We start from the raw sequence: 13,544 nt of genomic DNA, 5'->3' as shown, positions 1-13,544 counted from the left end.
TTGTCAATGCCTTCTATAGATGGTAGCTGATACAGGTTTATTGATGTAATATTAACTGTTCATTCTCGTTTAAAATAATCATTTATATTTTATTAAGCAATAAACTATATTTTTTTCATAATTAATTATCATGATTTAGATTAAATATTTTGTCGATTAATTATTCATTCTACATTGTTAAAATACGATCTGGCAACAGAGCAAAGCGAGAAAGAGATAGCGCTATCCGCTTTGTTGAATTATAGACAAGGATAGCAATACCATTGCTAATCAGACACTGCCATTATAACGTGGACCTCACTATATATATATCTTCATACAGCTCCAAATTTGTGTGAGGTATAGGTTGGCAAAAATTTGAAGTTTGATTATGCAGAACATAATAAGAAATATGCTGTGTTGAATAAATTTATATATTATCTTATCTAGTCATATTATGAGCTTGCATGGAAATTTTGCAATTATTCAGCACAATTTGTTATTTGCAGAAGACTCAACTTGTTCTATTCAGATTATAATGCTAAATTGTTGAATAAGAGTAGTTTTGGGCTATAGTGAGGTCCACGTTATCATGGAAGTCGAGAAAATCGTGTAAAGTTTCGTCAAGGAAAAACGTTTCCAATTATAGAAATGAAAAATGAAGATTATCATAAAAACTACGACTACGCCCCGTTTCGGGAAGCCAATTTTGTGACTCCAGCTGTTTAAAGTCTAGAACTTAGCTAAATCACGAGCTCGGAAACCGGCCGTCAATTTCTCGTTTATAATTTGACCTGTCTCTATAAAAGCATAGATGAAATATAATATACCTGCTGCTCTCTTCCAGTCTTGAATGAATGATTTGTGATTGTATTGATGTATTGATGAATGAATAATTTCTAATTAGTAATTTGTTGTGTGTAGGAGGTAATGTCAATGAGAGAGGAGAAGGCAGACTTGAATGCTAGCGTCTATCAGCTGGAGAAGGAGAAGGAGGCGCTTGAGCAGAGACTGGCGGCCATTTTGGAGAGTCAACAGCAGGGTCAGTCTGGTCAGGCCACTGTACAGCATCTGCGCACGCTCAAGGAAGCTGCTGCTTACGAGGTGAGCCAGAAAAGGCATTTCAAAATGTTCCGTTCCTTGCACCACCCATAACAGGCTTTGAACGCCGAATCACATCTTTCCAACGCCATATCAAGAAATCTGTTTCAAAATGTATGGTTTCCCTGCGTCAATATTTATAATCGATCATTATTATCAAGACATGATAAAAGATGGTTAAATTTTAACAGTGATTAATTTCACGAGAACCAATCAGAGAAGGCCTTTTTGATAAGACGGCTTCTCTGATTGTCTCTCGTGGAATTAATGACGGTTAACATTAAACATGTTTTTGTGCAACCGGCTCCAACAGATATAAAGGGATAACACAGCGATCTATCATACGGTGATATGTCTATCGGCGGTGGAAAAATTGATGTGGAATTAATGTCGTCCTATCATCTCTACTTACTCTATAATGTGTATCTCCCTATAGAGTATTTCCCGAATGAATCAGATGGATGCTCGGATTCCAAGAACTAATGGACTATTGAATCTATATAAAGTAAAAAGTAAATTCGTATGGCTTTTGTTAGTGGGGGAGTCCCTTGCGGGAAGGTCCCACCGCCAGAATATATAATTTAAGCCGTCAACGGGCCTTACGACTGTCATACTTCAGCCGGGACCGACAGTTTAACGTTCCCATCCGATAAGACGGGAGTGATCTGGTTAAAAAACTTTTGGTATTGAGAGGGTTTGAGAACCCGGGATCTCCATGCTGCTACGCAAACACTCTATCCACGGATCACTCCGTAAAAATCTTTATTATATATATATATATATATATATTATATATATATATATATATATATATATATATATATATAAATCTATAGGCTTAATGGTTCATTAGATTTAATAAGTGTCCTAGAAAACTGGCTCAAGTAGAATGAAACTCAATATTATGGCAGCACACCTAGCCAGTTTATTTATAGTACATCAAGGCAGAAAATATCAAGAATGAATATTGCATTTTTCATTATTCCGTGTGGAAATCTTCAAGGGTTACTATTACTATAGAGAGGTCCACATTATAATGGCAGTGGAGAAATATAGGAGAAACACGTTGCCGAACCTCTCTGTCTTGTCAATGCCTTCTACAGACGGTAGCTGATACAGGTTTATTGATGTAATATTAATTGTTCATTCTCATTTAAAATAATCATTTATATTCCATTAAGTAATAAATAATATTTTTTAATAATTTCATAATGAATTTACATAATTAAGATGAAATATTTTGTTAATTAATTATCAATTCTACATTGTTGAAAGACGATCTGGCAACAGAGCAAAACGAGAAAGAGATAGCGTTATCTGCTTTGTTGGATGATAGACAAGGATAGCAATACCATTGCCAAACAAACACTGCCATTATAACGTAGACCTCACTATAGACTTACACTATTAGACAAGATTTCTAACATTTTATTACAACAAATCTTTCGATTTACTGTTATCCTACTATAATTTCAACAAATTTAATTTGTGATTTGTTTCATTTACAGAAGAAATTCGCAGACAGGGACAGCAGACCGCACATGAGAAGTCGTTCCAAGCATTCTGGCGAAAGGTCCGCGGATCGAGGACTCCCTCACCAAAATCTAGATCTTCGACAAAGATCCGATTCACAATCATCCAACAGGTAATATTATAGCACGATTCATTTGTTTGGTAGTGTGTGAAGAATAGGCGTATCAGATATTCGAATTTGATGTCTTCTTTTTTCATCTGTTTTAATTTCGTTAGACTTTTATGAATGACTAGCAAGTAACTCGTGCTCCACAAGGGTCTGTTCAAAGCACAAATAGATTGAATTTAGACAAACTAGAAACTTGACCTACTGAAATATTGAACAATTAAACCAATAATGATTCTTGGAAATTGAGAATCTTTATGCAAAATTTCATGTTAATCAGTTGAGTAATTGAGACGTGATGATGCGTCATTCGTGAATTTCCTATCATCTACTTGTCAAGCCAACTCCTTCTTCCTTCATTACAGACTAGTAGGTAGCCCATGCTCCACTAGAATCTAATATTAAATACTTGAAAATTAAATACAACCATAGAGAAACAATAGCGTAAGTAGATATCCCATGGTATAATGAGTACATGTCGCAACTTTTACTGTTATCTCAAGCCGATTACTGTCGATTATTGTCGATTTTTACTGTTTTGTTGGGGTGAGACTGTATGAACGGGACAATAAGAGAGACTACCAGTGTCACACAGCTTCAAGTGAAAGAACTACGTGGACTATCGGCTTGAGATAACAATAAAAGCTACGACATAAACTCCCTATATCATGGGATATCTACTTATGCTATTGTTTCTCTATGATAAAACGGAAAAAACCGTTACTAGCGCATGCGCAATACGGTGTTGACTGAGACCGAGAGTGTTTTGTCATATTTCCAACTCCGCCTACTCTCTCCTGATTGGTCGCACTATGAGATGGATACTGTTGCAGGCTAAGCCTCTGTTACTCTCACTCTATCTTAATGATTGCATCATCTGTAATCGTACAATTGAGTAAAGAAACAAATATTGTGACACTCATTTGAAAAAAATTCGTTTCTCCGAATTTTCACAAAAGTATGATCTGGGTAGAGTCACAGAGAAGGATAGTGAATCTTTTTACCGTGGTTTAGTGTAGAACCAAAATTGACTCAGTTTAATGTTTATTGTGTTTAAATGGTTATATCATAATTAATTTCTTCATCAGGATACAAATTACCTAGCAAAACAATATAACAAATCAACTTACAGTGATTATTAAATTTGACGTAAACTCACCTAAAATCCTTATACATCATGTGTTGAAATGTTGAACAATAAATATCTCACTTTTCCAGGATAAGCATAATAAGTATGAACGGCACAATATGAGAGACTACCAGTGTCACACAGCTTCAAGGGAAAGAACTACGTGGACTACAATAAAAGTTACGACATAAACTCCCTATACCTTGGGATATCTACTTACACTGTTGAATTTAAAATAAGCCTTTAAACATCCTCGGTAAATTAAGAATTTATATTATGCAAAATTTCTTGTTGATCAGTTCAGTAGTTCAGACGTGATGATGCGTCATTCGTGAATTTCCTATCCCGTACATGTATAAGCCAATTCTTCTCTCTATTATATCATAGACGAGCAGGTAACAAGTGCTCCGCAAAGGTATAATAATTAAATATTTGACAGACTGAAATCTTGACGACCTACTGAAATCTTGAATAATTTAGAATAGGCCTATAACCAACCTCGGTGAATTAAGAATCTATATTCAAAATTGCAAATTAATTAGTCCAGTAGTTCAGACGTGGTGACGCGTCATTTGTATATCTACTACCCGTACAAGCCAATTCTTTTCTTTATCTTATTATAGGTAGATCGATAGACTAGCAGATAACCTGTTCTTTGCACATCTTTATGTAAAATTGTTAGTTAATGAGTTGAATAGTTCAGACGTGATGATGCGTCAATCGTGTATCCCATACATGTATAAGCCGATTTTTTCTTAAATTTATTCTTGTTCCAGTATGCATAATCAGGAAAGAAGCAGGCCCAAACCTGAGCCGAAACCGCAGAGACTGGAAGCTCATGTGCTGGATAGGGTGGGGCGGCATTCACAGGTAATATTACAAATTAGAAAGTAGAAGGAGAATTTGTATTCTGAAATAATAATATAGATTTTGTCACTGAGACAATTCAGCTTATAATTTCAAATGTATGAATGGAGCGAACAGACTTCATGATATAGCCATTTTTGTAAATAACTTATAAATTTGGACCAAGTAATACTATGCTATTATTATAATACTAATGTCTAATTCATCTTCATTTATTATCTGAATTATCTAATGCTATCATAAGGTCATTCCAATTTGTGTTATCGGATGGGCATGTTAAACTTTCGGTCCAGGCTGAAGTATGACAGTTGTAAGGCCCATTGACGGCTCAAATGATATATTCAGGCGAGTTGGAACTTCCGTCAGGTACTCCCCACCAATAAAAGCCATACGAATATTATTATTATCATAAGGTCATCATAACATTGAGGCTAATTAATGAATAATTAGAATAGCTTACTTTTATTAATTTGTACTGGGCTACTCGATGATTCTTTGGCTGTGTTTGCAAAATTTAAAGAGTACTAGTAATTATATGAAAAATATAGTTATTATTTAATCATCATCCACCAATGGCTAATGACTGATGAATTATTTTGCAGGTACATGCCTTCAGACAAAGGCTAGCGCAGATGTTGGACACAAGCCGTCACTCGTCTAGTCATGGTTCCAGCTAGTCTCATCTATAATCTCATCAATAAAGGGAAGAATCGGCTTATACATGTACGGGATAGGAAAAACACGAATGACGCATCATCATTTATGAACTGCTGGACTGATTAACTTGAAATTTTGCTTATAGATTTTTAATTTATCCGGGATGGTTATACGTTCTTTTTAAATTCTTCAACGTTTTAAGTTAGTCAAATTTTTAATTAAGATTCTTAATTTACCGATGAGGGTTAAAGGCCCTTTTTAAAATTCTTCAAGACTTCAGTAGGTCTAGTTTTCAGTTTGAGCTTTGAACAGACCCTTGCAAAGCACGGGTTACCTGCTAGTCCAAAGTAGTTTAGGCTAGTTATTAGCCTCTTTAGAACTACTAATGTCACTGTATTAGCAAAGAGGAGATAACTACTTCTCTTTTTTATGTGAGCTGTTATTTGCTGACTTAATTATTTATGATTTCATTAGAATAACCTGATTCCTGAATCATTAGTAAAGAACGTACAGGATCGTTTAAGGCTGTGCAAATGCTAAAAATAAACTTTGAACTGGTGATATTTTACAAAGTTTTTCGATGTGTATATCATCAAGCTATCAAAATGAGAACGTTTTATCAGGAAACACTTTTTCCGATCATTACTGTTTGTGATATGAGCGCCTAAAGTTTGAATTTTTGGGACAGGACATTTCAAATTCGGTAAGAGATTTAGAGGATAAATTCTTCATGGTATTGTTGATTGAATAAAACAACAAAAATTTGAAAATATCGATTTTTGAGAAAGCTATTCAATTTACCAAAAATAATAACCAAAAGTTATTTTTGGTCATATTTAGTCAAATATCAATTTTTGAGAAAATTATTCCATTTACCAAAAATAACAACTAAAAGTTATTTTTGGTCAATTTTAGTAAATTGAATAACTTTCTTAAAATTGTTTTTTCTTGTTTTATTCAATCAACAATACCATGAAGAATTTATCCTCTTAATCTCATTGATTTGTCTCTTAGCGAATTTGAAATGTCCTGTCCCAAAAATTTAAACTCTAGGCGCTCATATCTCAAAAAGTAATGATCAGAAAAAACTTTTTCGCCACACTGCACAGAAAGCAGCTGTTTTCCAGTCCCTACGTAGATCTGAAAGACCTTGTTTGCAGACGACGTCAGAAAAGGGTTTCTTTTCCGGTCTAGGCCAGAAAGTTGTCTCTTTCCAGCCGCTTATGGCTGGAAACAACGCGCTAATTATTATTAATAAGTCATCCGCTAGATCGGGCGAGTGTCCACTTTCATAATAAGCTGAAGTCGTCATGATTTTAGTTCCAGTTTCGAATCAAACTAATTCGCTTCGCAACCAGTTTTATTCAATTATTTATTGTTGATCAGTGCATTCCGAATTTTCAAAAATGCTTGAAGATGACTGTGGTATTCCAAGTGAAATTTTAAAAGAATCTGAAATCCTGACTGCAAATCTTCTACCACTAAAATCAAGAGATAGGTACGATAGCTTAACGAGTATTCTTTATTTTGTATTCTTTATTTATTTTTTCAGCAATACCTGTAGTGTGGCGAAAAATATCGTTCGCACCACGGGCAAAAATGTTTTTCCAGCTCTCAATCTTTTCTAGTCCTCGGCCTACGGCCTCGGACTTGAAAACCGATTTCGAGCTGGAAAAATCTCATTTTCTGCTCTAGGTGCGAAATATACTATTTCCTGAGAAAACTTTTCCATTTTGATAGCTTGATGATATACAAATCGAAAAACTTTTAAAAATATCACCAGTAGAAAGTTTATTCTTAGCCTTTGCACAGCCTTAATTATAGATAAACTTTATGGTTAACTTATGGAAACTATGCATAAATTCACTATTGTAAAAGTGAAGGAAGTTCATAAGAAAGTTCGGTTATTTGCCAATAGTTTAAGTTGGGATGTAGAAATTAGAAGAAATATATTGTAGAATTTTCTTAGATCTACTCCTATCAAAGTATTAGTTTCTGACTTGTGATGTAAGATCTTGACTATGACTGAAGGCCACGTCTATACCAGAGTTGTCAACAAAATGTGTTGTCATTTTTCTTCTTCTGTAGAAAACAATTTGAATGTTGCTGTACTTTTTAAGAAATTAGCGACAAATTTGTCGATTTTTTTTGAAATCCCAGTTTACAACTCTGGTGTAAACGTGGCTCAAGAATAACCTGTTTCTAGAATCAACTTTTTATACTATGTGATGAAGAACACTATAGTGAAGTCCACGTTATAATGGCAGTGTTTGATTAGAAATGATATTGCTATCATTGTCTATCATTCAACAAAGCGGTTAGTGCTATCTCTTTCTCGCTTTGCTCTGTTGTCAGATCGTCTTTCCAACTTTGTAGAATCAATGATTAATTAACAATATAGGTATTTCATCTTAATTACGTAAATTCATTATAGAATATTATAATTATTGCTTGATAAAATATAATTGATCACAAGAATGAACAGTTAATATTACATCAATAAACCTGTATCTGCTGCCTTCTATAGAAGGCATTGATATGACAGAGGCTCGGCAACGTTTTCCTCCTATCTTTCTCCATTATAACGTGCACCTCACTATAGGTGTTCACACACTAGACATACATTATTTCTAACATAAACCGTACTACGCTTGTCAAATGTATGCACATCTTACGGTTAGCTGTATTCGTATAACTGACTCCTAAATGAATGATGGATAAATAGAATACCGTCATCGAAGAATAAATAAATGAATCACAATGATATAGGATCCTGTTAGCATTCACACACATAAGTTTTTGTAGCATATAAGATGAAGAATCTCCTTATAACTATTACTGTATCGCTCCAATTTAATGTCATGTGAATAATATAGTTTTTTGTTGTATAGAAATAAGTTTAATCATAGTTAATTTACTCCATAATGTAACAGAATTTGTCACTCACTACTGATTATAGGTATATTCAAGTGAGTGGGGACCTTCCCGCGAGAGACTCCCTATCACAACAAAAACCCATGAGAAGTTGCTACTCGCTTCTTAGCGCAATTCTGAATAACATTTGATATTATGTGAACAGTCTCTAAATGATTCTATTGGAACTATTTTATTGGAATGATATTTTATACTCAAAGTATTAGTGAACCTACCACATACTATCTACTTTCTAGAGAATATACTATTTCGGTTTTATTTGCAATTTTATATGTTGAATGTTTCCAAAGTATATAAATGAATTTATTCTCCTCCAGCAAAAGTATATCTGTGTATTATATAAAAGCTGAATGGGAATGATTTATTCATTTATTCACACACCCATGAACAGAAATGAAAATCCACTGAACCAAATTTGTAGGCAGGTTTGTCTTCTATATTATGAGGTTTTCCTAAGTATATAAATGAATTTATTCTCCTCCTGCAAAAGTATATATATATATATTATATATATATATATATATATATATATATATATATATATATATATATATAATATATATATATATGTATATATGTGTGTGTGTGTGTAAATATAAAAGCGAAATGGCAATGATTCATTCACTCAATCACACACCCATGAACAGCAATAAAGAACCAAATAGGTACTTTCAAATTTGTAGGTAGGTTTGTCTTCTATATTATATTAGTTTGTCGATTCTATATTATGAGGTTTTCCTAAGTATATAAATGAATTTATTTTCCTCCAGCAAAAGTATATCTGTAAATATAAAAGCGAAATGGCAATGATTCATTCACTCAATCACACACCCATGAACAGAAATAAAGAAACAAATAGGTACTTTAAAATTTGTAGGAAGGTTTGTCTTCTAGAGGCACACCTAGAACGGATTAGATAAAAGTTCCAATATACTCACTTTCCGATACCCATTGTTTACAGTTTTTGTCAGTATTATATAAACACTATTTATTTTTTCTCTCTTCGTGAACTGTTTTCATATATTCATGTGAACAATCATTTTTGATTTGGTTTCTCATATGTAAAGGTGCGTACAGATATACGCGCCGCAAGCATGAGCAATTCACTTTTAATCAGCTGATCTGTATTTTTACAGAAACGGTAAGATATAGATATAAAAAGCTTGGAATCAGCTGATTAAAAGTTAATTGTTCATGTTCGCGGCGCGTAAATCTGTACGCACCTTTAGAAATCATATTATTTATCAATCTATTGCCTTCCAGTAGTAATATTAGAATAATTTATTAATAAAGTTTCAGTAGGTTCCGTATTTTACTACAGTATTATCACTATAGAACTAGAAATCACCATACCCGATTTGGTCTCTGTAAGTAAACAATATCTAAATTAGCTATAAAACTTGCCTTCCAGAAGTAATTATCAGAGTATTATAGAAACAGTATTATACAAAATAGTAATTATTACAGAATCAAAATTTATCATTTCATGAACTGGTTTCACGTACTTGTAAACAATATCTAAATTAATTATAAAATCTTGCCTTCCTGTATTTTAGTAATATTTATTCGAATCATTAATACCTGTGATATATAAGCATCTGCAATAAATACAACATTTTGTTGAAATGGTTTGTAATTATTATTGAATTTATTCCCTCACAACAATCTGATACATTTTTTTCAGATAGGTAATTTGAATTTTTAAAAAATTCAAGGATGGAATGAGAAACTATTGACTGTATTTGTTGAGATGGAGTTCATGAAGAATTTCGAATCTCCCAGATTTGGTTGTAATTCAGGCTATGGATAGAGGTTGACCTAACAAGTGTCGTGCTATAATTGACCGAGCAAAGTGAGGTCTAAGATTCAAGTCGACGGTTTGGCATTTCTTTTAATGTTTAAATGTTTGATTCTTTATGTGTGTTGTGCATTTACGGCGAAACGCGGTAATAGATTTTCATGAAATTTGACAGGATGTTCCTTTTTTAATTGCGCGTCGACTTATATACAAGGATTTTGGAAATTTCGCATTTCAAGGATAATATAAAAGGAAAAAGGAGCCTCCTTCATACGCCAATATTAGAGTAAAAATCAGACTATAGAATACTATTATAGCCACCTCTAATACAAGGCCGCGGCCTACGATATTGCAACGTCACAGTGTAGGCCTAGAATCTAATACATGATTGGTGGAAAAGATTTTTGAAAATACCAGGTGATCTTTTTAACCAATCATGTATTAGATTCTAGGCCTACACTGCGATGTTGCAATATCGTAGGCCGCGGCTTTGTATTAGAGGTGGCTATGATAATATTCTATAGTCTGATTTTTACTCTAATATTGGCGTATGAAGGAGGCTCCTTTTTCCTTTTATATTATCCATGAAATGATATTAGATTCTAGGCCTACACTGCGACGTTGCAATATCGTAGGCCGCAGCCTTGTATTAGAGGTGGCTATGATATTATTCATCATAAATCAGCTGACAAGTGATTACACAGATGTGTGGAGAAGCCAGTCTATTGCTGTATTTCCTTAAGGTCTATAGTTTCAATCAGGTACTTGTGGATGAGAATACTGCGTGAGGTCTACTGTTCACAGAACTACTAGTATGAGACGTTTCACTACAATACAGGGTGAGTTATTTATCGAAACATAAAATCTTCCCTCCACTCTCAGATCAGAAAAATCACTCATTTTCAAATGCTTATAACTCAAGATTACAAGAGAATTTCGCCAATGTAATGACATATTATTGTGCCTCTCGTCAAGTACTTTCATTCCTGAGAGTTTGAGCGATTTCAGTTATTTTCGACAATTTTTGAAAAAAAAATCCATGATGGAAAAAGAATTCATGGATTTCATAAGAAATGCAAATTCCTAGATTTGGTTGATTTTGGGCTATGGATAGAGGTTGACTTAACAACATCCATTCATGGATTTCATGAAAAATGCTAACCTCCCAGATTTGGTTGATATTCGGATACAACAAAATTTTTTTTTGATTTGGTTCTGTGGATACATGTTGACTTGACAAGTGTCATGCTATAATATGAGACGTTTCTTATATTTTTTATTTACCGAGCAAAGTGAGGTCTAAGATTCAAGTCGACGGTTTTGCATTTCTCTTCATGATTATATGTTCTTTGTTTATGTTTTCATGTTCCGCATTTACAGCGAAACGCAGCAATAAATTTCCATGAAATTTGACAGGTATGTTCCTTTTTGAATTCCGCGTCGACGTATACATAGCCTACGGTTTTTTGAAATTTTGCATTTTAAGGATAATAAAAAAGGAAAAGCAGTCTCCTTTGAACACCAATATTACCGTAAAAATCAGACTTTAGAAAATTATTCATCATAAATCAGCTGTCTAGTGGACTATAATACTACCCGTTCAAAAACATCGAACATCTTGAAAATTTTTTAACTCTAAGGGTTGTTTTTAAGGGTTTAAAGTTCGTCTTTTAGCATGTATATTCTTCTTCTCCCAATCTCTTAATTATAATTGAAATTTCCATATCATATGTTAATATAAAACTATAATCTAGATAGAGTACCTCTTCGAAACAGTTGTTAACTGGCAACTAAATTAATAATTTTGTCAGGTTTGCATTAAGTTGAGTTGACTTTGTTAGGTTGGCACCAAGTTGAAGATTTAAATGCATTTATCGCGGAAAAATTGATTGGGCACTGCTACTTCAATCCTAGGAATATTATATTACTAGCAGTCAGGCTCGCTTCGATAGCCATATCCGTTTAGCCAGCCGTTTAGTCTGGACCCCCGACTGGATTGTCCTAACATATGATAAAAATGCCCAAAATGAAAAATGCATGCGAGCGAAGCGAGCCTGCTGATCTCATTCTTGGACGATCCAGTCAGGGGGCTAGACGGATATGGCGAGCGAAGCGAGCCTGACGGCTAGTTGACTATAATACTACCCGTTCAAAAACATCGAACATCTTGAAAATGTACGTTTCCATCAACGTTGTAGACAGTTGCAGCCAGACCTGATAACAGCGCTCACACTCACATTCCGGGACGACACGTCACGGTACGATAGGACAGAAAGCTCTGTTTATTTAGGATTTTTTCTAGACATTTTAAATTGATAAATTATTTATTAATTTTTGAGAAAACATAACAACAGGTCAATGTAACTTACTGAGCGCGAGGTCTACTGTTCACAGAACTACTAGTTAAGAATCGTTTTAAAAATTCAAGGATGAAATGAAAAACCATTGACTGTATTTGTTGAGCAGTTTATTTGTTATTCAAAAAATTGTAACATTTCATCTCAACTATTATTACTCCCAAACAGTATAATAAAAAAGAAATAATAAATATATCATAACTATAGTCTACATCATCTAAACCATAACCTGTTTACAATATTTACATGCGTTCATAAATGAACAATATGAGGGAGGGAGGGTTTTTTAAAGAAAGCTTTCAATAAAATTGAATTTTTCAAATTTTTAAAGATTGACGTTTTAGATGAAAAATGTTTATTATATTCCAAAATGATTAATTTATTCAATGAGTTTGGTTTCTGATCGCATCAGATTCATTTTCATTTTCCCCTAATAGTTCGACTTCTTATTTTTGGAATTATGATCTAAATTCTTGAGTTCTGTAATGTCTTTTCTTTTACTTTTGTTATAATGTAAAATTATTGCTACTCCTACTGGCGGACAAGTTATACTTTTGCCAGTAGAAATCCACTTTGTAAAATAAATAATACAGTGTAATATGTATATTAATAACTATGTTATTTTGCTTTTGAGAACTTGCATTTTGATTTTGTATTGTGTACGTTTTTGTGGAATAAATTTGAATTTGAATTCACGATAAATTTCAAGATAAAAACTCTGTATATCAGATCATAATATTATAGATAAAAACCATATTAGTTCGTAGGCTAAGTAAGTTGAGATTTTTCAATTTTTGTTATTAACGGTTATATAAAAAATCAACTTTCATTCTATCTGTCAAGAGCTCTCCAGCTAATTGAACCAATGAAAACCCCGTATCTCAAGATTATCAAACATTAACCTTCCGGCAGTCGCGCTGTTGTAAAAAGTACAACAGTGTCAGTTTTGTGCTGCACAAAGCTTTTGAAAGGGTTGGTGTCAGTGAATGAGTTACCTATGCATTCCAAAACTTTCTCCCCATCACTCCACTGAGTTGCAGTATCAACCGAGCAATGGTCCAGTCTTTAGGTGCCATTTAGTCG

The 13,544-nt window shown here is 33.5% G+C and overlaps 1 protein-coding gene across 1 annotated transcript in view; it reads left to right on the top strand.

Annotated features, from left to right (window-relative positions):
- Window positions 1-6,058, top strand: part of LOC111052479 (colorectal mutant cancer protein) — a 34,196-nt gene extending 28,138 nt beyond the window's left edge. The window contains 4 exon segments of the mRNA XM_039426584.1: window positions 904-1,083; window positions 2,589-2,725; window positions 4,625-4,718; window positions 5,318-6,058. Of these exon segments, the coding sequence (XP_039282518.1) occupies window positions 904-1,083; window positions 2,589-2,725; window positions 4,625-4,718; window positions 5,318-5,392 (486 nt within the window). The 3' untranslated portion in view covers window positions 5,393-6,058.
- Window positions 6,059-13,544: the final 7,486 nt, after the last annotated feature.

Source organism: Nilaparvata lugens, chromosome 4 (assembly GCF_014356525.2).
Source record: "Nilaparvata lugens isolate BPH chromosome 4, ASM1435652v1, whole genome shotgun sequence".
Classification (NCBI taxonomy): Eukaryota; Metazoa; Arthropoda; class Insecta; order Hemiptera; family Delphacidae; genus Nilaparvata; species Nilaparvata lugens.
This window is presented reverse-complemented; position numbering and strand designations above follow the sequence as displayed.